This window comes from Meriones unguiculatus, chromosome 3, assembly GCF_030254825.1.
Source record: "Meriones unguiculatus strain TT.TT164.6M chromosome 3, Bangor_MerUng_6.1, whole genome shotgun sequence".
Classification (NCBI taxonomy): domain Eukaryota; kingdom Metazoa; phylum Chordata; class Mammalia; order Rodentia; family Muridae; genus Meriones; species Meriones unguiculatus.
The window spans coordinates 46,866,820-46,894,503 of NC_083351.1; the positions used below are offsets into that span (position 1 = coordinate 46,866,820).

At 41.4% G+C, this 27,684-nt stretch overlaps 1 protein-coding gene across 1 annotated transcript in view; it reads right to left on the minus strand.

Moving 5' to 3' along the window:
• Elp1 (elongator acetyltransferase complex subunit 1) overlaps positions 1-27,684 on the minus strand; it is a 61,133-nt gene that overhangs the window by 9,363 nt on the left and 24,086 nt on the right. Inside the window, exons 14-31 of the mRNA XM_060379935.1 lie at positions 26,966-27,151; positions 25,554-25,660; positions 24,687-24,790; positions 23,006-23,059; positions 22,812-22,917; positions 21,770-21,885; positions 21,362-21,435; positions 21,013-21,091; positions 20,838-20,917; positions 19,513-19,650; positions 19,326-19,411; positions 18,653-18,801; positions 17,748-17,871; positions 16,353-16,450; positions 14,418-14,619; positions 12,840-12,901; positions 2,477-2,539; positions 1,851-1,911 (exon numbers count right to left, since the gene is read on the minus strand). Of these exons, the coding sequence (XP_060235918.1) occupies positions 1,851-1,911; positions 2,477-2,539; positions 12,840-12,901; positions 14,418-14,619; positions 16,353-16,450; positions 17,748-17,871; positions 18,653-18,801; positions 19,326-19,411; positions 19,513-19,650; positions 20,838-20,917; positions 21,013-21,091; positions 21,362-21,435; positions 21,770-21,885; positions 22,812-22,917; positions 23,006-23,059; positions 24,687-24,790; positions 25,554-25,660; positions 26,966-27,151 (1,889 nt within the window). The remainder of the gene's footprint in view (positions 1-1,850; positions 1,912-2,476; positions 2,540-12,839; positions 12,902-14,417; positions 14,620-16,352; positions 16,451-17,747; positions 17,872-18,652; positions 18,802-19,325; positions 19,412-19,512; positions 19,651-20,837; positions 20,918-21,012; positions 21,092-21,361; positions 21,436-21,769; positions 21,886-22,811; positions 22,918-23,005; positions 23,060-24,686; positions 24,791-25,553; positions 25,661-26,965; positions 27,152-27,684) is intronic.

Below are 27,684 nucleotides of genomic sequence, written 5' to 3' on the forward strand. Positions count from 1 at the left end.
TTAGGACAGGCCATATCAATCTCCAACAGCCAGGCAAGGTGACTAGTATAGATATCCAAACGACTTTTACCTGCATGGCCAGTAGCTTCCCCAAGCTCCCACAACCAGGACTAGAAACACCTAATAGTCTAAATGACCCTTACATTATCTGTATAGCCAGAGGCTCCCCCAAGCTCCCCAATCAGAGGAACAGAGGTGGGTGATAGCCCAATGACCTCTATACTACTATAAGACTGAGACCAGGCCAGATCCTTCCTTAGTCTCTTAAGCTAATACAGGCAGCCTAGCTCCAGAAGCCATCTTCTTAGAAGAAATTACATACACCCTGAGTTGAGTTTCAATAAAATTATGCTTCCTTGTGCACTGGGGATTGTATTACACCAGAAAAGGTTTTTTTTCCAAATTATACTGTGTTTAAATATACTGGCAATAAACCTTCCAGTAGCAGACTACCCAAGATTTAATCAAAGTTGACGAAATCAATCTGAACTGAGTTTTTCTTCTCACCTCTTTATGACTGCTGCCTGCCTTGACACCTGTAGAAACCCCTCACAATACCAGGCTAGGATATTCTCTACCACTAAAGTTTAAAAAGTCATATCAATGAAGACTTGTTACCTAAACCAAACTGAAAAATCAAACAAAGGGATGATACAGGGAGCCACTAACAAAGGCAGAATGAAGAGAACCTAAATGCTTCCTCTGGAACACCCATGATGCAGCTGTGGGTGTGGAATAAAAGCTTCTAATGATTTCTGATATCACTGTCCAATGGAAAAACAACACTAGCAGAATACAGTATGAACAAGTTATGCTCTCCTAGGGCCCAGATATTAGGTTCATGCAGAAGAATTATCAGATTCCCAAGTTCCTGTCAGTGATAAAAGCTGCCTGGATGATGGCACAGGGTCAGGGAGATGCTTTCTATACTCAGTTTGGGATGACAAACAGTACAAAGTACCTACAAAGATCTAGTTAGAACAAGGATGGGAGAAACAGGCAGGGTAAGAATGTGCGTATACACAAATATCACTTATGGGGCAGACCTGCTTAAAATGGCAGTGCTAAAGCCAGTATGTTCTCCCTAAGACTCTGTAGGTGAAACTGATGCTCTTCCCCATTTTGCTTCTAGAGGTGCCCAACTACCAGAACATTCTGCAGCTGTTAGTTAATATTCTTTTGTTCTCTAGAGCCATATAACTTTATTTGAAAAACTTTTTTATCATATATAAAAAAAATTTCAAGCCTACTCGAGAGTTGTAATTGCCAAAATATACACACATTCTTCACCTAGATTTATCTATAAGTAACATTTTATTATAACATTTTTACTTTCCGCTTCTCTATAAATATGTTTGTGATTACAGCTTCTGTAGAATGTGAAATTTAACTGCAGGTGGGCACTTATCTCTTAGTACAGGAACAAAATACAGGATCTCCTATCGAATAGAGTGCATATCCTAGTTTATTACCTATCCCAAACACAAAGATTCCCGCCCAGTACCACCACCACCATGTAACCCACCTCAGTGCCAGTAGCCTACAGATAGATATGGGTTACTAAGGTCAGAATTTGTTCTAGCAAGGGGCACAAAGGCTGAAAGAGACAGGCCTGCCACAAATCCAAACCCACGTATTACCAAGACTTTTAACCATATTGCATCATAGCTTTCAACATTCAAATATTTTCAGTCATCATTTAATAGCTTAAAAATATATTCTTAAAGATGCTAATAGTCAACAGAACACATTAAAATGTAATTAATATAAACAGCCCTGTCCCATCTATCTATCTCTTCTCCCTTTCTACAGAATTCTAAAAGAGAACACTACTTAAATGTAATCCTCACCTTCTAAAATGGAAGGCTTTATGCTGGTTTCTATAATATCCACTCTGCCATACTTATATACCTAAGAGGGAAAAAAAACACAGCATCATAGGGCAGAAACACTTCTACCTAAATCAGAGTTAAGACAAAGACTGTTAGAGGGGAGCAGGACATTTTTCTGAGGAGCAGGTTTCTTAAGGGTTACCAAGGAAATTCAACTTATTTTAGTAAGCAGCAGCAGTATGTCACATATGAAGACCCAATTCCAAACAGTACCAGGAATAGGTTTGTATTATTTGTATTATTGTTGTTACTATTATTATTATTATTATTTTGATTTTCTGAGATAGGATTTCTCCATATAGCCTTGGCTGTCGTAGAACTCGCTATGTAGACCAGGCTGGCCTCGGTATCAGAGATCCACCTACCTCTGCCTCCCAAGTACTGGGATTAAACGCATGCACTACCACTGTCAGGCTAAGGACAGGTTTTTAAGTGGTTTTACAGAAGCACTTATCCTTAGGACTGGGAACCTGAGACCTTTCTATTTAACTTCACTTCCTCAGAAGACAAGGAACTCCTACTGACGGTGCTGCCCTTTCCCTCATCATCCAGCATAGGAGACGCTTTTCAGAAACCTCTCTTACCAGCCTCAGAGCTTCTTCCCAGGCAGCCCCTTCCAGCAGCAGGAGCACAGCTTCTTCATAATCCTGACAAGCAAAGATCAAGGAAGAGCACAGGTAAACATGGCAGAACCAGAAGCCACCACATAAGCACCCACCTCCTTCCCAGGTAGCCCAGCCCTTACACAGCTCCAGTTTTCAGCATCTTGCCAGGCCCTTTATCTACTAGATATTAATCACTGTACACACTTTCTAAAAGACAAAGGGGGTTAATCTTCTGAATGATCACAAAACACAAGGCAAGCAAGGTTTTGTTATATCCCTGGACATCAAAGATACAAGACAAGCTTGTCAAAAATGACTGTTTCCCCAGATTCACTCCCAAGCTTAACTGAAAACAATACCACACCCTGAAAAATATTGCAAACTAAATAGTAATTTCCTAGTTGGCTTGCTTGTTTCCTGTTGAATTATAGTTCTTCATATACTAAGATATTAAATCACTATATTATAAATGCTTTGAAAATATTTTCTTTCATTCAATAAGTATTAAATTTTGGTAATTTTTAGTTTCTATGAAGTTCAATTTATAAATCTGATTTTTAGCTGTTAATTTTTTGGTGTTGAGTCTAAGAACACACTGCTGAGCCTGGATTGGGGCCATAGCTCAGTAAAAAAAATTCAAGAAAAAAAAAATTCAACCTAAACATGAAAATATACAGAGATGAATCAAAACAATGGGAAAAAAACATGCCATACTTTTTTAAAAGCTAAAAGGACTGTATTCCCAATACATATACAGTCAACTTCAGAATAAGGAATCTAAAAACTATTAACAGAGATAAAGAGGGATGGTATCTGGCATGACCCATGAGCAGGCCTCTACACAAACCAGAGCTTGAAAATGTAGGAAGCGAATACTTGCAGAATGAAAGAATACGTAAAAACACAGGAATTTTTCTCTCAGCAATTTAGAGTATTAAGAGACTCAGTAAGGACAGAAAAAGCCAGAACTCCAGAGTCAACGGAGCATCCCAAAGTAACTGAGACCACTTCATCACACCATACACACACACAGCTCTCTTTGAAGGATACCATGTTTTGTCCCATCCAATATTTTTTTAAAGTATATAATCATAACAGCAAGGAGAAATCAGTAAGATAGCTGGAAAAATCTCAAAATATCTGTGAGTTAAATAACAAATTTTTGAAACAACTGACAGGTCAATGAAGAAACCATAAGAAAAATTTTAAAAAAAGGCATAACACACAAGAAGTTGCAGAATGTAGCTAAAACAGTGTATGAGAAAAAGTATGACATTAGTATTTGCTTATGCTAGAAAGGAAGGGGGTAGAGAGATGGCTCAGTGGTTAAGGAGGCTTGCTCCACAATCTTAAGAACTAGCAAGCTGTGCATTCCCACAAACACATAATCCAGCTCTGAGTGGGCAGAGGCAGGAGGATCATGGAGGTGTGCTACCTTCCAGCCTAGCTCAGGAGTGAATTCCAGGTTCAGATATAGATCCTGCCTCAAAAGAATAGGCAGAGCAACAGAGGATACCCAACACCCTCTTCTGGCCTTGCCAAACACCCCTGCATATACACATGTGTATAAACTCACACAAAAACATATACACATACACAAACTTAAAACAAATAAACAACATCCCAAAAAACAAGAAAGGGAAAGTAAGTCTGAAATCGGTGATTTTAAGCCCCAAATGCTACCCACATTTTAAGCCCTCAGATGGTGCTAGATGTTTTTTGTGAGTGGTTGCCTTGTGTGCTAACTGTTATGGAGCCACAGATAACATACACCTGGTGCAAGCAGGTCCAGGAGTAAGTGAGGTATATCTCAGTGGGAATTCAACTTTGCTCTAGGTCTTCCTCTAATCTCTCTACTCTCTGAGGCAAGTTTTATTCACTGATGTTTCAACTCAATCACCCAACATACTTGCTCCTCTTTTTAGACATTTTATTACTTATTTTTGTCTGCATGGATGTTTTGCCTGAATGTGCGTTGGTACATCACGTGCATACGTAGTGTCCATGGAGGCCAGAAGAGGGTACAGGATCCCCTGGAACTGGAGTTACAGACAGCTGTGAATTGCTATGGGGGTGAACCATCTCTCCACTTCCTCCCATCCCTACCCCACCCCAACACCTGACAACGTAGTTTCTTACTGTATCTACTGAAATACAAATTATCACCTTTCAGTCTTAACCCATGACAGACCCTGAAATACAAATTATCACCTGAAATAAGACCCTGAAATGTCCAAACAGAACAGCATGGTAATTAACCTTGATTACCAGCCTGACTGAATCTAGATTCAAATAAGCAATAAGCAGTGGGCACCCATTTTTCTAGATCAGGTTATCTAAAGTAGGAACGCCAACCCTAACGGTGGGTAGCACGTTCTGGTGGCAGCCCAGACTTAAGAAAGTAGTAAGGGAAAGCTTTGCTTTTTGTCTGCTGGGCTTTGTGTCCTGCTGGTGAGTTTATCCACCCCAATGCTGCTGCTGCATTCCTTCACTGCTATCAGAACCCAGAGTGTCCTGCTTCCAGAATAAACCGAAGATCAGTATCTCTCCACGAAGCCTCTCTCTAAGATTCCAGTGTGCCCAGCCTTATAGACAGAGGAGCTAATGGTTCTCAACTTCTCCAGTATGAAGACAGCCTTTGTTGATTACACTACTCAGACCATACTGATGAAGGTTCTCTAGTGTCCCTTCGTTTTTTTTTAAAAAAGTACTTATTAATATTTTATGTGCACTGGTGTTTTGCCTGTATGTCTGTGTTGACGGTGTCAGATTCCCTGGAACTGGAGTTGCAGACAGTTGTGAGCTGTCATGTGGGTGCTGGGAACCAAACCCGGGTCCTCTGGAGGAGCAGACAGTACTCTTAACCAATGAGTCATCTCTCCAGGCCCTAGTGTCTCTTCCTTTAAATACATATTTCTTCTATTGGTTCTGTCTCTTTCATGAACCCTAACACAAGCAGTGATAAGGGTAAAACTCTTGTAAACCAGATGTGGTGACTTTGGTTGTAATTCTAACACTTTGGGGTTAGAGGCAGGAAAAATCAGGCTATGCTGAGACTTTATTTCAAAAAGACTAAGTAATTAGTAAATATTTATTTATTTGTTAATAAATAAATGAATGAATGAATACTAATGCCACTTTCCTTAGTCTGTCCCTGGACCCCATGGTGGAGAGAGAGAAGCAACTCCTGAAAGCTGCCCTCTGAATGCTAAATAAATGCACACACACACGTGTTTGAATGCACACAATGTACAAACAAACGAAGCAACAAGACCTTTCTCTTACAAAAGGCCAAAATTGAGCCTAGAGGTGGTAGTGAAAGCCTTTAATCCCAGCACTTGTGAGGCAGAGGCAGGGGGATTTCCATGAGTTCAAGATCAGCCCGTTCTACAAAGTGAGTTCCAGGACAGCCAGGGAGACACAGGAAAACCCTGTATCAAACAAAACCAAAAAAACTACAACTGTATACTGCAGCAATCCTTGGTGTACATTGAATGCCCATGTCTAGTAGCCTGTGGTCAGTGTCAATTCAGCCTTAAAACTTTTATAATAAATTCTGTAATTCTACTAAAACCTCAAAGCACCATGGACAATCCACCTTAATATTGGAAATTCCCAACCTGCCTTGGTTAAAAAGAAACATTTTCGTAGACAGAAGGGGAATAAAAGGCAAGAAAGCATCTGCCTACTGCTAAGTGGCCTGTCTTCTAGTTGTTAGGTTTCAAACTGGTACAAATTGGCTGAGGTACCAATTTAACATATCAAAGCAAATTAGGTGTCTCCTCAGCCCCTACCTGTTGTTACAGGGTCCTCCTGTCTCGCATATACCACCCCCTCCCTTAAACTTTCCAGCCCAGGGCGCTGGGCTGCTCTTTCCTATGTAATCCAACTATTTTGGTTACTGGCTCTTTTTGTACCTTTGGGGTGGGCTTCCTGGATGCCAAACTTATTTCCCCCCTCTCTGCTTTTTTTCCCCCCTCTCATTCTCCCCACATGGCCCAGCTCAGTCTGGTCATGTCCACTCTGGGCTCTCCCAGATGTCCCTGTTAATATTTAGGCAGCCGGTTTCTGGATTGCCTAGCAACCTAGGATGTCATCATGTGTTGCCTACCAGGTGTTACACCTGGCAGGCAGGCGTGGTTAAGTTGCTCCTTAAAAGGATCAACCTGCCACTTTGTCACTATCTTGCCCTCTTACTCTCTCCCCTTTCTCTGTCGGGGCGCCTCCCTCCCTTCCCCCTATAATGTCTCTCTCCATCTCCATCTAATAAATCTTTCATATAAAATCTGTTGTGCGCTTCATTGGTCCTAACACTGGTGCATTGGCTGGGAAGGGCTCTCTTGGTAGCACCTGATGTGGTCACACCAGGAACCCTTAATTGGACTATGATGCTTGCAACAGATTTTTCTTCTCCTCTACCTATCTGTAACCACCACTCAACCGTATATGCCTTAAAACCTACACTTTCTCTCTACTGCCCTACCCTTACCCGTACACACCTGTCCCTCTGCAAGGCCACTCAGACTTGGCAACTTGCCATGTGCTCGAGGCAGCCAGGACAAGGCACTTACGCTGCATCATAATCAGCTTGGGGAAACTAAAATGTTCACTCCAGACGCTGAAACTGCCACTTCGTACACAGACACAGCCTGCTTCTAAACTATTGCTATTAGGTAAGCAACTGCTGGGAACCCTGCACACACACAGATGGCTTTAGATTGCATTGCTCCTCAGGCCCCACGGGTGAAGTTTTAAATCTCCCACAGAACACCTGCTGCAAGAGGCTGGCTTGGAGAGGATTTTCAGTTGTGCCGACTTTCGATCAGCTGTGCCATACACACACACACAGGTTCGTACTGGGCCAGAACAGCCATCCCACCAGCAAGCACCTGGTCTTGCTTTGCTAGTAGCCACACACCGCACACGGCTAGCCACCATGTTGATTTTGGGATAAGGAGGATGGAGCCACAGCTTCACTGCCATCTCCACTAAGGGCAAGTACATGGTTTCACTGACATCTTAACTTAGGGCAATCAAGGGCAGCCATCTCTGTTATAGAGAAAAACAAAAAACAAAAATCGCTGTGGTTTCTCCCACTGCCGCCTGCTTTTACTGCTTTGTTTCTGTCCCACTGTTTTCAGAGCTACAAAACTGTAGTCTCTTATAGATGCTAAAAGGCCACTGCACCCCCTTACTACCTCCATTCTAAAGCTGTCTGTCTGCCCCATCCTTTCCTGAGGATGAGATTCCCTCTACGAGAGCTCAGCCTTACTGCTGATAAAGCCGTGGTACCAGGCCATGCCATTTGGTCAATGAACCACTAGCTGCATGGTCCATTTCCATTTCCGCTTTCTCATTCACAGGAACAGCTTCCTCATATTCTCTCCTCTTAGAAAAACCTCTGGCTTCTATACCCATGTTTGCCCCACTCAAATGTCTAATATCCAGTAATGTCCAGGAACACTAAAAGCAATCCACGAAGTAAAAAACAATTCCCTACTTCTCTTTTCTCAAAGTCTTGTCTGTTTCTCTCTGCCTGCCATCTCACTAAATATACTCTCTGGTTTCTTTCTATACTCTCAAAAAAAAAATCTTAAAATTAAACTGTAAACCTTAAGGTGACCACGCGGTATGAACAATTTTAATCATAATTAATTCTCTATTTTATCTCTTTTAGACTAGGATAGCAACAAGTCTCAGTTTAAATTGGTATGGCTTTTTATAAAAATTCAAAGTTATGTTTTACAATATATATGATTCAACCCTGGTTCAAAATAGTTTTTATATAATGCTAAAATTTCAAAGTTATAAAGGTCTATTCAAATTAAGCTAAGTTCAAATATACGTCTAACTGCCTATGTCTTTATCAATTCCTAAATTAATAAATGCTGTTTCTCCTGCCATAAGCTGCCTATGATCCAGATTTACCACTAGACTTTCTGGCTAATAGACTTGCTATAATAAATTCAAATGTAATTTTTAAATTGCTTTATACTGTTCTGTTATATTGCTGGTTTTAAAACTTACAGCTCAGGGGTTACTCTGTATAAGTTTTTACCAATACTCTAAATTAAGATCTATTCATTTTAGAGAAATTTATTTACGTTAAAGCTTGATCATTGTGTTATATCTTCACTACAAAAGGTTAAAATATGTTCGGTCTTATTTTCTAAAAATGGTAATATTATTAATCTATAGTATAGCTTTACTTTTATAAGCTATGAACTTTTTATATGCTAAATCATACAGAAAACTGTTATACTCTCACTTTTAATGGACTATGTTTATGACTTTTACAGCTCCAGCTTAACAGTGACAAAACCTAAAGTCCTAATATTTAATGGTTAACAAATGCAAATTAATAGCTCAGTCATCTTATAGATGATCAAATCCTTTAACATGTTCAAAAATATAATCATAGTACTACAGATGCAAACATGGCCTCATGTCATCTTTAATTAATAGCCGAGGATGGTCCTTGACTTACCATATATGAGTTGGTAAAAAGAATAAGAGAAAAGTCTTCCGGATAGGCTCATTTACAGCAAAAACTATGCTCCAGACCTTGGCTGCTGTTCTGAGGTTGTTAGCATAACTGCATGAAAGACAAGACTGCAATGCCCCATCCTGTCAGGGTATAGCCAAAAGTCAATTATGCCAGCTGACTGTTTCAAATGCAGCCAGGAAGGATGCTGGTCCCAATGGCTGCCTCAACTAGACACACACTGTTGGCAGACTGGCTTCTGGAAGTCAAAATGTTCCCATGCAGGCTTGTCCTCTGTGCCCAGCCATGGAGGCTCAACCAGCACAAGAGACCCAGACACTTCCAGCCTTCGAGTTCCTTGGCCTGGCAGAGGACAAATGGCACTTAGATTCAGAGACCTCCACCACCCTCACCCAGCCCTGGGTAACATTGCAGGTCTGTTTTGGCCGCATACTCGGGCCCCACAGACATACTGCAACTTCTGTCTTGGGAGACTTCAAATGCCTTCTCAGTTCTCTTTATAGGCAGGAGACCAGGCCTTAATCCTGGGTCCTAGAGTTGCTATTGTCAGGCCTAGACACAATATGCCTTATTGCCAGACTGAAGAAACAGGCCTCAAATGTAACCTTTTACCATTCCTTTAGCTAAAGGACAATAAATGTTCATAACAGTCTCACCTATGTCTCATGGCAAATAACTAGATACAAAGGCCTAAGAAAAATGTTTGAGGGTTTAAGAAAGTGTTTTAAGGTTGGTAAAAAGGTGGCAAGGTCTAAGGTGATTTAAGGTATCCTAAATAGGTAAAAATGCCTAATATTTCCTCCTGTTGCTATGCTACTGTTATACTGACTGTCCAGAGCTTTGACCTTTATCAAGAGATGATTTATTAATCTAACTCTAATACAAAAAGATTCCACTATACCACCTATTATGGTTCCAAGCTCAAGATTTTAAATCTCCTTTAAATCTCAGTAATGGTTAAGATCAAGTGAGCTTTTGTCCCTTCTACTTCACAAAAGGCTTCTGCCTTTTCAGAGCTCATCTTAAAGATTTCTTATGCTGTTAACACAAAATGTGTATGTCTACTGCCTTTTCTACAATATATATTTCAGTGCAGATTACAAACTGTGATGTTAACATGTTTAAGTTTTATCTCCTTTGTGAAACTTGAAAGTAATTCTTATAAACTGCAGGAAATCCATCTGAATCTACCTCTCAGGTCAACGGGCTCCAGATAAGTACTGCACCTATTACCTATTTCAGAGGGTGGCGTTCCTCCCCTTTCCCTGGTTTTGAGACTTCCCTTTCCTGGCTACCTGATTGCTACATTTGTACAACCAACACTGCCTGATTGGTGAGTCTTCCCTCTGGTTGGCATCAATTCCTGGCTACTTGACTGCTACATTTGTACACCCAACACCAGCCAATTGGTGAGTGCTTCCTACCACTCTCACCAACCTACATCCAAACCCTTCACCTAGGACCATCTTCTCTCTTAGGTAAGATTTTCCCTCTACCAACACAGCTTCTCTCCCTCACCCTCTTGCTCATCTACAAAATCCTAGCACCCGTGTCTGCTATGGGCAACTGTGCCCTTGGTTTCTGGCCAACGCTGACAAGCTGTTTGACCAGATTGTACCAATCTACTGAGTCAAACCTTGCTCTTGGGACACTTTGACAGGTCACTGACTCCTACTTGCCCAATGGGAATAGTCCATTCGTCCGCTTCTCCAGATTCTCCTCTGGGATGTCTTCTGGAGAATTTCAGATTTCTACACCTAGTGCCTGCTTTAAGGGCCTCTAAGTTTATACACTTCTGTAACCAAACTTGGCCTCAATTTCCTTAAATGACAGATTCAAAGCAAAGCCTTTTAAATTACTACCAGTGATTGGGTAAATGGAGGCTCCCTCAGGTAAATGGAGGTTCCCATGTTCAAGTATCTTTGACCCAAACCTTTTTACCTCTGTTTGCTCTCCCAAAAGTTTTAAACGTACACCTAAAGGAATTTTCTCCATAACCTACTTAACCTTGTCTTCTGCCTATAAATATGGTCCAGTATCCTGCCAACCCATGTGTTTTCTATATCCACAAAAGCACCAAAGCAGCTACCAGAAGTGTTCCATTCTGACCTCATAGACTTCCATCAAGCTGGACCTGAACTTTCCCTTCCAGCCATGGATATTCTCACAGGCCCTGGACAGCATCAAAACAGCCTGTTCCTCCTGGACATGGCCAGCATTGCAGCCTTTTGACCTCCTTACAGTGCACCTCAGTGTCAGCAGGAAGTAGCCAGAAGAGAATCTATGCCTGTTAATTCACTTATTACTAACAAAAGCCTAGAATGGTATACTTCAGGCCTAAGACAAGTAGCTCCAGGTTCTCCCAGCATTCCTCAGTCCCTACCTGCTGCCTTGCGTGGCTCATAACTCTTTCTTTACTAGCAACCCTCTACCCTGAACTTTACAGGGCAGGGGCTTCTCCTTCTCCTCTTGACAAGTATTCTGGACATTTTGTTGCTATTTTTTTCTCTCTCTTTCTCTCTCTTAGCCCCTTGCATGGCAACCAAGAGCTGCTTCCAATGAACCTACATTTATATACTTTAACTTGCCTTACATGAGAAGCAGCCCAAGCACCTCATTTTTTAATTATTAAAAAAAGGGAGGAATGTTAGTATTTAGGCAGCCTGCTTCTGGGTTGCCTAGCAACCTATGATGTCATCAGGTGTCTCCTGCCAGTGTCTCACCTGGCAGTAGTGGTTAAGTTTCTCCTTAAAGGATCAACCTGCCACTTTGTTGCTCTCTTGCCCTCTTACTCTCTTGCTCTCTCCCTTTTCTCTGTCAGGTCATCTCCCTCCCTTTCCTCTATCATGGCTCTCTCTCTTCATCTCCATCTAATAAACCTCTTTCATATATAATCTGTTGGGTGCCTCATCATCATTTCATTGGTCCTAACAGTCTCTGCTTCTGGCTATGCTCTCCCACAGATCTGCAATAAACCTTCTCCTCCACCATTCCGAGGAACAGTCATGTCCTTTCTTTTTTTTTTTTTCCTCCCATTCATTTGGTGCTATCCAAGGTACAAAGAGAGCCAGTAACCAAAATGGTTGGAGTACATAGGGAAGAATAGTCCAGTCCCCTGGGCTGGAGAGTTTAGGGAAGGGGCTGGAGTATGCCAGACAGGAAGATCCTGTAACAGGTCGGGGCTGAGGATGCTGGGAGAACCTGGCAGCCTGATCTGCTCTACTATGACACCTCAGTCATTTGTCCTGGTTTGAAACCTAACACTAAGGGCCCTGCTTTGGCAAAGTTAACACAGTTCACTAGCACATGCTACAGCAGAGCTTTCTAGTCTACAGCAGAGCTCTACTCAGTCTACAATGACAGGCCGAGAATGTGCATCAGCAGTGCTTAGGACCCCAACCTAGACACCCAAACTTGGGGGTTATCTTTTCAGATTTTAGAATATCTGCACATACACAATGCATTATCTTAAGGGAAAGAAAGAAAAGTCTAAGCAAGAAATTCATTTGTATTTCCTACACCCTCCTGAAATCCAAATGATCTTACACTTGAATATAACCTGTCACATGTGGACAGGAACAGGATTTCACCTCTGTGGCATCCCTTAGTAGTTCTCAAAAACTACAGATTTTCAGGCTTTTTATATTTGTATGCAGGACATACTTAGATATACCTGAGACTGAGATTTTCAAGCCAAGTCAACAAACGGAAGACCTTTAGAATCAACAGCACCTCAAGACCTAACTATTACCACAGGTCCTTCAGTTTTTGCCATCAGTAGCTACAGACAAATCTTCTCTTGTTAATGTGATGTGTGGTGTCAGGGGAGGGGCTCACCTGGACATACTGTTCCAGAACTGTAGCTGCCTCACTGTGTTTCCTCTGCTCGACCAGCTTTTCTGCAAAGACAGCAACAAGCACTTGATAGCAAATGGAAACTGGCTTCCACTTCTTTCCCTATGATGCAGCAGACTACAAGTTTCTGGCGTTCTGGGAGAACAACAGAATCACATCCCTCCTACCCACAATCTCAATGCACACCCTGGGCAGCCAGCCTGAAGTGTGAAATCTTGTGGCTGCCTGGGATTACAGAAGTGTGGTCCCCTGCTTAGTCAAGAATCTAAATTAATCACAGGATTGAAAAGCATAAATAGCCAAAATGAGCTCAATCTCTCCTCTCTCTCTGTGTGTGCCTGCTGCCTACAGATCTGGATGTAGAGTTGTAAATTACATGTCTTCTTGCATGCTGCCGTGTTCTCCATCATTAGCATAATAGACTAAACCTCCGAAACTGTAAGCCAGCTCCAATTAAATGCTTTTCTTTAAAAAGTTGCTGTGGTCATGATATCTCTTCACAGCAATAAAACACTGACTAAGACACTGTACTACTAAGACACTTTTAAAAATCCTAGCTCACTGCCCTCTGCACCTTTTGCCAATGAACATCATAGCTAGGTATATTCCAACACACACACAAACATACACACACTCCTACCTCTAAGTTTGTACGTTTGTTTAAAGACTGCTCTCTTTTTTTTTTTTTTTTTAGATGAATGTTCTGGTTTAGCTGGGTCGCCAGCACATGCCTGTAATCCCAACATTAAGGGAGGCAAAGGCCGATAGATCTCTGTGACTTTGAGGCCAGTTTGCTCTACAGAGTGAGTCCAGGACAGCCAAGGACACACAAAGAAACCGCAGTCTTGAAAAACAAACAAATAAACAAAAAGCTCTGGTTTGAATTGTCTTTCACCCCTAAAACTCATGTTGGAGGACAGAAAGAAGAGAAATACAAGCATTTCTTTATCTCAAGTGCTGCTGAGGCCTGAGCCCTGCTCACTTCCCTCTCATTCTTTACTACTCTCAAAGGTCAGAAGTGCTGGCCTAGCCTCTACTTTAGGAAATCCCTTAGCCCTGAGCCATTCTACTTTCTGTCTGTACCTCTGGTCTTGCCCAAACCAATCCTGGCAACTACTATTATGGTTTTCAACCATACATTGGCTACACTAGCATAGCTCCATTCAAAACTTCATCTTTATTTTCTTGAAGGGCCAACTTCAGCTACACTGTTAGGTGTGGCCATAATGTCTAAGGGTTAGTAAGATGGACTAGACAAGATAGTGTAATATCAAGAAAATTAGCGGCCACAATCTCCTGTCTTAAGGGCCCGCAAAGCCACATAATTGAAGATCTACCAGTATACAGATCAGAGAAATACACTGCTTTCTTTAATATGCCAACGCATTTGGTGGTCCTTGTAGCAGTGGGACTCTTGTTCTGGTTAAAAGGATGTTCTCTGTAAGTTTGACTAGAATGAGTCTGTCTCAAGGAATGTTGCCCTAAACTTATTTATAAAATTACCAAACAAAGCAACAAACACAAGCTTTGGAAGAATGAACAGAAAATGGGTCCGCTTACCTGCCAGAGTTCTAGCAAGGCCAGCCATCTTGTCTTCGGTCAGTTGAAGCTGGGCAGCCACACAGAGGGCTTGCTGCCAGCTGCCACAAGCCAAAAATGCTGCAAGAGCCTTCTCGTGGGCACCACTGCGGGCAAATACAAGCCCTGCTGGCTCATACAGGTGCTCCTGCATCAGGTGCTCCCCATACGCAACACTGATTGCCTGTGACAAGACATCAAGATTTGATGAAGAAATGTGACAACAGTTTCTATTTCCATTGTAGAAACTTTAATCATCACACTTCCCTCTTCCTTCTTCTGCTCAAAACTTTTCTGAAGAGATAGTATTTATTCACATACATGTATTGAGTACATATATATTATTCTAGGTGGTAGGAAAATGTCAGTCACACAGACACACACAACACACACAATTAAAAAACCAGCATATTCAGTTTTTACCCATATGGCTACAGAGAATGGACTTACTCACACAGCATGGCCTATAATAAATAGCAGTAGAAGATAAATGACAGAGAATGATGGGTATGCCACCTTTAAAGGCTACAAGAAAATGAAGCTATATAGAGTCAGGAGAAAGCAGGTAAGATACAAGGGTTATGTGACAAGAATGTGCACAGTAGATTTGAGGAGTAAGGAGGTTAATGTCACTGGAGCTGGGGGAAGGGGAGAAAACCAAAGCTTTGAGGCAACTATTTTCTAAAGCCAAGGACTGGGGTGAGGCAGAGGTATAGGAATACAACACAGTCCCTGGCCCTCTGAACGCCACAGCCTGGAAGAGAAAAAACAGGAAATCAGTAGTTTATTCGGCCCCTAATCTAAGTATGGCCATCAAGGAAGACTAGAAATGTCATAAACAGGTTGACTCAAGAAAGGACACAATAGAGGGCTGGCAGGTCATTATACAACACAACATCTGGGAACCATCTACAGTTAACTGGGAATACGGAGAATGCCAGAAAGTGGTGCTAAAGAAGCTGGCACAGGGCTGGAGAGATAGCTAAGAGCACTGGCTGCTCTTGCAGAGGACCCATGTCAGGAAGCTGTTAGGGGAGCCAACACCCCCTTCTGTCCTCTAATGGGTACCTGTAGGAACCTGGTACATACACAGAAAAGCAGGCATACACATGAATGAGAAAAAAATGATAATTACAGTAATAATAATAGGTAGATCATAAGGAGACATGTAATGGCCCATCTTGGTTGTCAAAGCACCTAGGAAGAAGGAACCTCGACTGAGGTACTGTCTCCATCATAGTGCCCCGTGGCTACGTCAGTGTGGCATTTTCTTGATTGCAAACAGATACAGAAGGAACTATGCCCTGTGGTATGTCAGCATGGGCTATGAAGGGCAGAGGGGCTGAACCTGAGCCACAGAGCAAGCCAGTAAGCAACATTCCTCCATGATCTTTTTTCTTCACTTTCTGCTTCCAGGCTCCTCCCTTTCTTCCTAAGGCTGCTTTTGGTCAGAGTGTTTTATCACAGCACTAGGAAAGCAACTAGAGGAATATGAATGTGATCTACAAACAAAAATGGTGATGACAGTGGCGTGGCAATAGTGATGAATGGATAATCTTGGGGATCACAGAGCCGGGTCTCAGCACCCCAGGCATGCCACTTTGCAGTTCCGGACATTTATGCACGTTTATGGCCTCCCCTATAAACTGGGCAAAACACCCCATCAGGTTATGAGGAGGATCATATAATAATTTGACTTACTGGCACATTAAAAAACCTAAGTGGATATTTACATTAACAGAACTCTCAAACTCCTGAAATACTGTTGCCCTGGCTAATTCCTTCCTAACAAGGATGAGGCTGACTGGTTATAGGATAATCCTTGATTCCAAGGATGGTGTTTGGACTCAAGATGTCCTCGCTTTCCAACTAATTCCCAAGGCAAAATCAGAGGACCTCATTTCACCCACCACATACCTGGTACTGCTGTGAATCTGGCCGATATAACTTCAGAGCTTCTTTATACAAGTTTTTATCTTTTACCAAATTTAAGAATTCTGTGAAATACTCAGGTCCTGCGAAAATAAGATTTATCAAAACACAGGTTTAAGATTTTGGAAGTATAATGGGTTTCACTTATACCTATGTTTCCTTAACAATATGAATGTGACACTTTTTATTTGTATGCTCATGTGCCCATGTGTGATCATGCATGTGGGGGCCAGACAGCAACAGAGGTATTGTTCCTCACGTCCCCAGGTACCACTCTTCAGAAGGCACTGTCCACCTTGTTTTTTGAGATAGGGTCTCTCACTGTCTGGAGCTTGCAAGGAAGGCTGCTACGCTGACTGGCCAGTGAGACCCAGGATCCTCCTGTCTCCACCTCCGTAGAGCTTAGATTATAAGCACATACCACTAAATCCCAGCTTTTTTTATGTGGATTTTATGGAATGAGCTAGGTTCTCCCGCTTACAAAGCAAACACTTTATTGACTTAGCCATTACCCCAGCCCCTCCCAACCAGACATCTTCTACAGTCTATTAAAGAACAGCTTCAAATCTGAATTTTTGGTGAGCATCACTCCAGCAGGAATTCTTGCTACACTCTTCTGCTCAGTATTTCCTTACACTACTCCCCAGGAAATGCTGACTCAATGTTCCCCTCAGGCCCCTCCCTCACAGTTGTATCAGAATCTCTAGGAAGTGGGTAATCATTGTACAATTCATGAGCACCACAGACAACCCCAGTGACAAATCACAAGTACAGGACGGGAATGAAGGAGCCAACAAGATGCTGCTCTGGGTCTTCTCCATCACTGCCTGTTAAACTGCATGAGAGAAACCACTCACCGCAGGTAAGCTAGGGTCTTCCTCCCTCCCACTATCAAACACTAGTTTGGACTGAGGCACTGAAGTGAATTTAGGAGGTGCTCAATCCTACCCCAGAAAGGACTCGTTCTAGATGAGGGTACCTCTGGCTCATGAAGAGAGACCTATTTTACACTCAGTTTTTCAGGGCATGAGACAAAAATAGGATGAACATGCATCAATCAAGTTTTCCGGGGTAAAAACTAGAATCTGTCTAGTGCAGTAGTTCTCAATCTTCCTCATGCTCTGACCTTTTAATCAGTTCCTCATGTTGTGGTGGCTCCAACCATAAAATTATTTTCATTGTTGCTTCATAACTGTAATTTTGCTATTGTTATGAATCATAATGTAAATATATTTGGAGATAGAGGTTTGCCAAAGGCGTTGTAACCCACCGGCTGAGAACAACCGGCATAGGATAACCTTTATCTTATCTTATAATTTTCTTAGTTTCAAAGAAGGCTTGAAGCAGTAATGAACACTGGAAGCAGTAATAAAAGCTTACCACACTTGCTCAGGTGTCCAATGGCCTTTTCATAGCGTTTCAAGTACTTGTCTATGGTGAACCGCTGGTAATTAGTTTCCATTTTCTTAAGTGTATTAAGAAATGGAAGATATTCCTTAGGATCCTAAAAGAAATAGTTATTACTTACAATATTTATATAATTTGAATGCTAATTAAGGCAATAAACATAGAAACAGCATAATTTTAAATGTTTATTACATTTATGTATCAATTATATATTACATAATATATCAAAATTTGGGGGGAAAGGGTTCATATTTGGGTGTTACTAGCTTAAATTTGGAATAATGACCAATCTCTAAATTTCTAAAAAACCTCAGCTGTTCACACACTGATACGAAAAACAACAACCTACAATCTAGAAGGCAGTCAATAGTGAACCTAGGTATCCCCCTGACCAGGCCTGGCTCTTACTACCCTTCATGACTTGCATGCCAGCACTGAAGAGCACACAGCAAAACAAAGGTAATAATGGACTGAGATGGATACCTCCTCCTCTGTACCATGCCTAACAAGCTTATTCTTCTTCCTAACAAGAAGCATCCTGGGCTAGGTAAGGACACAGCTTAGTATAAACACAAGGACCTGAGTTAGATCCCCAGAACCCACAAAAAAAAGCCAGGCATGCTGGCATAGGCCTGTTATTCTGGCACTAGGGAAGCAGATAGTTAGATCCCTATAAGTCAGCAAGCTAACCTATTCTATTAAGTGAGTTCCAGGTCAGTGAGAGATCCTGTCTCAAAAAAAAAAAAAAGAAAAGAAAAAAAGGAAGGGGAGTGAAACACACATAGAGATATAGCGAATGGAGATTAGAAATGCCAGTCCCGGTTCCACCCTAGTTATATAGTTTCAAAATGGTACAAAAAAGTATGAACTCCACATACCTTTTGTGACTTGTCAGCTACCATGAGGACTAAATCAAAGTCATAGGTCCCAAGAGAATGGTCATATAACTCATTAACATCTACCAGGAGTAGGAGGTATTTCAAGGCCTCCTCTGCACTCACAGTCTCGGGATCAGAGGAAACATTTCCTGTTGGTGTTTAAGAAAAAAACAGGGTGCGGATCTCAGTCAGTCTAGTCTTTGTGTAGTACACATGAAACTGTGGGTTTGATCCCACAGCCAAATAAAAACAGGTATGGTGGTATGTTCTTGTAATTCCAGCACTCAGGTAAAGGAAGGAGGGTCAGATGTTCAAGGTCGTCTGTAGCTACATAGTGAGTTTGAGACAAAAGTAGACTACATAAAACCTTGCCAGAGAGAGAGAGAGAGAGAGAGAGAGAGAGAGAGAGAGAGAGAAGCATCAGGACAGAGTCAGGGAGGAAATCCAGACCAAGAAATCAAGTAATAAGATTTACTTACACACTGAGACACAGAATGAACATAGGCCTTCTATTCATTCATACAATGCTTTGAACTCAAAATCTTCACATTTGAAAATGGTGACCCAAGAACCCTAATGCTAACTCTGTGAAGTGGCAATGACATGGTAATGGTCATCTGCAGACAGAGACTGTGAAGGCTGAGTCAAGCAGTTGTCTGTGTGAGGTCTCTACCTTGAAGCTTGTGTACCTTCTGCAGCACAATTTCGAGTTCTGGGGTTGTTTTCTTCACATGAGATGTGAGTATTGACAGGCAGTACCTGAGGTAGTAAGTGAAACACCAGAATGACAAGACGAATAAACCAGACAGGCATCTCTACATCCTGTTGTTCAAAGATGCCAACAATAACAGAGCACCCACTTGCGAGGATTGATGGTCTCCATGGCTGCTCTCATAGCATCACAGATGAGGTCAATTTTCTTCCCATCAGGTTCTCTGGACATCTGGACATTCTTGCTAACTGGTGAAGGGTACATGGTCTTTGTGACATCTTCTTCTCTAAGAATCAAATTGTATGAATAGATCACTTTACCAAATAGCGTGGTGATCCAACCACCAACATATATTGGGCAATAAGTAAAAAGGAACCTGGAAGGTTTAGTTATTCAAGAGTGAGAAATCAAATATACCCACAAAAGACCTTCTCAATAATGTTCATAATTTTGCTCATATTAGCCTGAAGGAAGGTACAACCAAGGTGTCCAGGTAACCAGAGAATGAAGAAAGGGTGATATATTTACACAGAAGCATACTAATGAGCAATTAAAAAATGAATGAGCTGGGGCTGGAGAGATGGCTCAGTGGTTAAGAGCACTGTCTGCTCTTCCAAAGGACCTGGGCTCAATTCCCAGCACCCACATAGCAGCTCACAACTGTCTGTACCGCCAATTCCAAGGGATCTGACACCTTCACACATAAAATAAAAAACAAATAAATTATTAAAAAAAGTGAATGAACTAATGATGCATGCAAAAACATGGCTGAGCTCAACTCTGCATGTGTAAGCAGCTATAATCACAGCACAGTAAATACTTTCTGGTTGCATTAAATGGTGATGTAAAACAAGAGGCTGACCTGTGCTGAAACACTGAGCAGTGGCTGCCTGAGATCTGGGGCACAAGCACTGATGGAGAAAAGATGCAAGGGAGCTTTCTAAATAGGAGATGATGCGTAGCTCGATAGGGGGTTTGAACTGTGATATGGAAGCATGTGCTGAAAGCACTAGAAGGAGTACTGGACGTTTTGTAGCAGGTAACTACCCCACACTAGGTATTCTAGCCAATGCTACACAAGGTGACCTTCTAGAAGTAAAATGGGCTGCCTTCTCCAACTTTCTTGGTCATCTGCCTAAAACAAGAAGAGGATGGATGGGTTCTGGATAGCAATAAAAGCATGTACAGGACAAAAGAAACGACAAAACCTGGATAGTGTCACTAGAAGTTTCCAACAGCCAATGTTTTGCTTTAAAAAGTTTCATTAAAAAGCTGGTGAAGAAAAATCATTAGAGAAAAGAACCATATTTGATGCCAATCACATAAGAACAGTTTTATAGGCAGACTAAAAACCAACACTGTTAACAATGACTTACTTCATTTAAAGAGTTATGGTTCTCTAGATACATGTCTGATTTCTTGATCAAGAGACAATATTAAAATATGATGATCATGAGTTATAAAAATACTTACTTTAGTTCTGTGAAAAACAAGTTAATATAATTTACAGAATCTATCTGTTTTATGAAAGTTTCCACATTTTCAAGAAACACCTATCAAAAAAAAAGAAAAGTATACAAAAGCATTTCAGTTTAGATTGCATTCACTCAAAAATAAAGTAAGGGGACAAGTAAGAAGCACAGGGTACCTTAGGGTTATGATCATGAATCAGATTGAGGTTAATTCTCAGTTTTCTCATGCATTCAAATGCTTCTTTAAACATAAGCCTGCAAGGACAGAAAAAAATGGAGAAAAAGTATATTCCATTAAAACCTAAGTTTCCTGTAATAAAAGACTTTCATTACAACCCAGACTGGCTATAATCAGCTTTCAGGACAAATAACAAACAAGTTCTCCTGAGTCACTCTGAAATTACAGAAAGGAAAAGTATAGGTGACATTATTTTCCTTGTAAAATGTATACAGTTCAGTAAGCACAATAGCTTAGACTACATGTCCTTACGAGCACACAGGTACGGTCACACACAGAATACTTACCTGTCCAGCCACTTCCGAATCTGAGCCAAGACCAGAGCTCGATGATGAACGACCTCCAAGTTTCCCCTTGGCATCTCAAAATAAATCAAAAGAGCTCTAATCAATCGAAAAGCATTTAAGTAGCAGGATACACAGTTCTACTTACCTCTTCCTGAACCACCATAGTGCGATAAAATGAGCAATTAGCAGAACCCAATTGTGCTCAATATTTATCTTGACTTTCATGCAAGTTTCTTTTTATTGGTCAGAGCTTGTATCAATCAATACTCCTTTATGAAGCCAACAGACAGTCAAGAAAAAGGATTATAATAAAAGATTGAAAAGTACAAAAGAGCCCAAAATGCAGCCTGTAACTACTCTGTCTGGTAGTGACTGAGGATAACAAAAAGTGTGACAAATAGAGCTTACCTGTAGTATAAGTTTTGTGTCCTGGGGAACAACTGTAACGATCCGCGAACCCCTTTCCACTTTCCGCAGAATTTCTCCACTGGCTCCTTGACTGTTGCACAGACTATCCTGTAACACTAAAAATACCATTGATTGAAACTTGAGAATGGGTATCTGAAACTCAGCTAATGTCAAGTTCGTTTGCTCTCCCACTCAGCCTCAAGATCCCTGGCCCTTCCTGCAATCTCTTTCCAGGGAAGAACCCTCACTTTACAGATCCTTTATGCATGTTCATAATATACAGCTTCTTAAACAATTGTGAAATAAAGAGATGGGAGCAGATTCTCCCATCTCTTATAGCATCACCTTCACAATAATCAGACCAATGGCAGCAAAGAAAATAAACTGGCCTTTGAGAATAAGGAACACAGTGGGGGCTGGGGGTAATGTAATAAAAAGAATCAGTGCTACTACCCTACAAACCACAAGCTGGCAAGTACAACGGTAGCTGAGCAGCAAGAAATCATCATTCCAAAAAGGTTAGCGCACACAGCCAGTAGGAAATCTATGTGGTAGCTCAAAGAATTAGATAAAATGTATAATAAAATTTCACCAAGAATTTTTTAAAATGTGTTTTCTTTGTGGATTTTCTGTTAACTCAAAGAATGATTTAGCAAAGAAATTATGTTGAGGGGGCTAGAGAGGTAGCTCACAGGTTAAGAATATGCACTGCTCTTCTAGAGAACCCAAGTTCAGTTCCTAATGCCCTCACTGGGCACCTCACAGCTATCTGTAATTGTAGCTACCAGTATCTCCGATGCCTCTGCCCTCCAAGGATGCCTGTACCCACATACTCACATAACAAGGTTCAGGGAAACACATGTGCACATACAGCCACAAAAGTAAAAGAATAAATAAATTAAAATACTGTATTAAAGAAAGAAGCTAATAAAGGAGCCTAAAACTCTGTGTAAACAGCCAAAATAGGTAAAGAATTTAAAAATCAGCAATACATTAAGACACTGGAAAAGGGAATAGCTCCATTTTGTAAAGGAAGGCTTACCTTTAAGGGAGGCATCCATCAGGGAAAAACACTGGCAAGTATGGGAATGGGTTGTGAGCAGTAAAAACTCATCACACGTTGCAAAGGATGTGATATTTGACGCAACCTGCAGCAGGCAAAAGAGACCGAGAAGTTAGCTATCATACTTGGAAGCAACACTGTGAGAAGGATCAACCTAAGCCCAGCCTACATACCTCAGTGTCATTGATGAAAAAGCGACACCGGTCAGTTAGACCAAGGACACATTCCTGCCAAAAAATAAAACTGAAATTATAAGCAATTCAGTTCACAAGCTCTTAAACCTGCCGTCTTTACCACTCAGTTTTAGCTCTTTGTGAATCCCTAAGACTCTGTAATCAGGACAGTGAATAAGATGAATAAGACAAGGCCGCTGCCACGCACAGCAGATACGCTCCCACCCCCACCCAAGGCACTCTATCTCCTTCAGTTATCTTCAATTTATTGCATTCCCTTCTCTGACTTCATCCCTAAAAGTCTCTGCTGATCTTCCATCCTATACCTATTCCTCTCCAACCTACTCCTCTGGGCAGCAAGAAACACATATCAAACATGAAGAACACTTCTCTCTGATGATTAAAAAACATCAAGAAATTTATCATTTTGGGTGGTAAGGAGGTTTTCTTATAATTATTTATCAGATTAAAAAGGAAAAAATAGTGCTTATTTCTCTTCACTCGCAATATTTCTTGCTGAACAGTGATTTGTACTCCTGGTCGGGAAAAAGTCATCCCCACTGCTCTGTGCACCTCAAGTGGGAAGGATAGCATGGAGCAAAGCTCAAGGCAGGGGACCTGAGCCAGGATATACACTAGAAGGCTGTGGCTGCAGCATCTGTCATGTGCTGCCTCAAGCCTACTCTGCCCATCTTTCTAAACTCAGGGTTTCTAGTACCTTGTCCTAGGACCACTCTTCCTTCCTACGAATAGATTTCCTCTCCATGTCTCAGCATATTCACACTGCCTCAAAGAGGCTTTCTTGGACAATCGCCACTATAAACACCATCCTAGCTAGCCCTGAACATCTCACTGTTTGCTACCATCATACACTGCTCCTTGCCTTTACTCTCCGATCAGAAGCAAAGATTCTCTCCATATTTGAAAAAAGGTGTGGTGGTTTCAATGACCATGGCTCTCATAGGTGCTTCTATCTGAATACTTCAGTTGGTAGAACTGTTTGAGAAAGATGAGGAAGTGTGGACTTGTTTGAGGAGCAACAGCACGTAGGGTGGCTTTGCTGTGTCCAAAGCCCAGGCCATTCCTGGTTAGCACTTTCTCTACCGTTTGGTTGTGGTCTCAACACGGAAGCTCTCAGCTACTGTCTCACCATGCCTGCCAGCCTACTGACAATCCCCAGTCATGATCATCATGGCTTCTACTACCCTCTAGATATGAGCTTCCAAATGAAATGCTTTCCTTTCTAGATTTCCTTGGTCACGGTATCTTATCACAGGAAATGAAAGTAACTAAGACAGAAGTTGTTTTGCTTTGTGACTACTGTATCTTACAACTTATCTTATATATAAACATTCTAATATCTGTGAATGACAATCTGTCAAATATTATTCTTCAGATTGTATTATTCATCATAACGTATTTAATAAACTTCTGAATATTCTATAAATGAGAGATAAAATTTGCCAATTACGTGTATTATCTCCCCCTAATTCTCTCCTGAATTCTAAAAGACTGATTTTTTTCACTTTTCTAGATAAAGAAGGGGGTGGCGGTAAAGAGAGGAACATACTTCCGGTTACTGCCCTGGGATTTAGTGGAGACCCAGGGCCTCACTTCTACCCAATGCCCTTGGTCACTAACTATTGTCTGTGGTCAATTTTCCTGCCCTGTGTTTATTTACCTCTCCTCCAATCATGGCTACTTCCATCTGTGTACATAGATGAGCAAATCGAACAGGAAATCCTTCAGAGTTCTTCCACGGTTCCACAGCCACACAAGGTGATTCTGTTGTTAAGATTGGCAAATTTAGTTTACAAATAGCTCATCAGTTCTTCCCTGTGAGACACTGAAAAATCAAAATAAACAACATCCCCATCTCGCCCCCCCCACCAAAAGAAACCAACAGCAATAGGTGCCAAAACACTTAGCATGCAATTGGATTTCTCTTCATTCATTAGAATACTCCACACAGGAGCACACTACACCTGCCAAGACTACTCTAACGCACAGCATCCTCGGCTCAGCCACTGGGTTGAGGTGCTTGTCTAGTGCTCATGAAGGCCTGGGCTGCAACCCTGGCATGACAAACAAACAAAAAGCAACTAACAATCAAGTGAAGGAACTCAGATCCATAAAGACAAACACTGGACATTTTCTCTTAATGCAGATTCTGGCCGTTAATTTCCATATGTGTATAGAGTGTGAATAGAGGCCATGACACTAGGAATAACATCAAGATATGGGAAGAAGTCCTGGGAAGGTGGAAGAAAGAAAGATTACAAGTGACATGTAAGCAAAGGGGAGTTGGGGACCAGTATGAGGATAGGAGGGTGGGAGAGAAGTGGGGAAGGAGGAGCAACAAAAATGATGTACAGAAATGCCACAATAAAACCTATCACTGTGTATGTCGGAAAAAAAAAACCAAACTACTAAAAGAAAGGAAATAAACAATCCACAGTAATAAAGTAGTGCTGAAAAGACATTCATAAGTACATAGTTTCAAAATTACTTATCTATAAGTCTGCTTTCCTAAAATTCTGATACTCACCCCAACTGCACTTGAGCACCTGGCCATCAGCCAGCTGTACTGCGGATGATTTGGTCTTAGAACAGGAACATAAACCAACGATGACTCCATCCACTGTCACAGATGAACTAAAGCAAAAACGGAACAAAACAAAAAAAACCACAGAAGTGTAAGAGATAATCTTCCTTAAAAAATTGAGGCATTTCATGCATTTTACCATAGTGAGAACTAACGACTCCCCTTTGGGATACCCTGCCTATGTCAATGCAAGTCATACACACTTTACACATAAAGTGGAAGACAAATGGAGAAGTGGTTATCTGTTACCGACACACTTTTCCAGAGCCAGTAAGTTGGCTGTGGAATAACACTCCTCGGTGGTAGCTCATTATAATGTACTGAAGTTTATTGCTTTCCTTATATACTCTTAACACGGAGGCTGCATCAGCTGGGCTCTGTGACCTATAATCTCTCAGCTACTTAGGGAGCCAAGGCAAGTTCCAGAGGAGCGTGAGCTACAGTGAATTCAATGCCAACTTGGCTTATTTAGTGAAACCTGTCTCAAATTTAAAAAAAAAGCAAGAAGACTGAGGAGGACTGGAGACACGGTGCAGAGGATTAGAGCAGTGGATGTTCTCCAGAGGATCCAGGTTCAGTTCCCAGTACCTATATGGTTGATCCACCTGTTCCAGGATCTAATGCCCTCTTCTGGCTTCCTTGAGGACTGCAGGCACATGATGCACACGCACTCCATTCACACATAAGCATAAGCATTTTATTACAAATCAATGTGAAAACTAACATGACAGTAAGACTAAGCAGCCAATCTTCCACTAGCAACCTGAAATATTCTGGAAGCTGGCCAGAAATTTTCTCTACTACCTCCCAGGGCTTTCATGACAAGTAAGATTCTTCAGTAGTCAACACTGCTATATGACACAGTCATAAATTAAACATGTTCAGGCCCAGGGAATGGGGAACCAGAAAAGAAAAGAGGCTTTCGAGTGGCAAATAAAGCCATGCACAGAACACAAGGGCCAAGATGGATGTAATCACTTAAAAAGAAATGTATTTATGTAGATAAACTTTCATTAATACATTGGCCATGAGACCTGACCACAGTAATTATCTACTAAAATAAATCAATTATAAGTTTTAACGAGTACTCTGTGAAATGTGAGTGGATAACTGATGAAAATATTTATCACAGCTTATAATATTTTGCTTACCAGATGGTGTTTGCACTCCTTTTTACTACTTCTTGAACACAATTTTGATCTATTGTTTAAATACAACTCAAAATTATATCTAGGCTTCTTGCTATGTCTAACATAGGAAGTTTCTCATACCTCCTCAGCCCTGCCCCATGTTCATACACATAGTACATAACTTCATTGTGAATTTAACCTGCTGAACTCATGGATGAACCATACCTGACATCCAGCCGTCCTTGCTCCTCATCCACGTTGGAAGGGGCCACAGTCAAACGGTGAATGATAGACTGTGAGCTGCAGTGACTGTGGCTTATGGCTAGGAAAACATCTTCTTCAATCCAGGAGAGAAGGGCCAGTTGGGGTTGGTTTACTTCCTCATCCTCTTCATTGTTCCCAAACTGAACTCTGTTTCAAACATTACAGAACATCTGAAGCTTTAAATCATGAAACTTTTAAGAGCCTTCCTTATAAACGAAGAATACAGTCAAGTCTTTATTATTTGCAGAAACAAAACCTGAGCTCCAGCCCTGAACAAAACCTCTGTATCGACAACAACCACAGACTCAAGGACAGTAATGAGATGGAAATAACAGAACTAGAGGGTGGTGAGGACGGCTGTAGAACGCTGTCTACTGGACATGACATGGCTGAAACAATCATAAATTCACAGCAGTAAGCACCTGCCCACACCCAGTCAGACTTCCACATAGATGGTAGACAATCCATGCCCTAGCCTCAGTATGAAGCCACTGGCAGTTGATACTGGTTGCAGCAGGGAATTATTCTCTGTTGAGAATGCACCATTAGATGGGACTCCCATATTCCAGTGAATGTTCCATACTCATGCACATAACTGGACTTAGTTATTAAAAAAAAAAAAAAAAGTGAGGATTAAGCTTGGAAAAGGAATACAGAGCAAGAGTTGGAAGAGAAAAGTA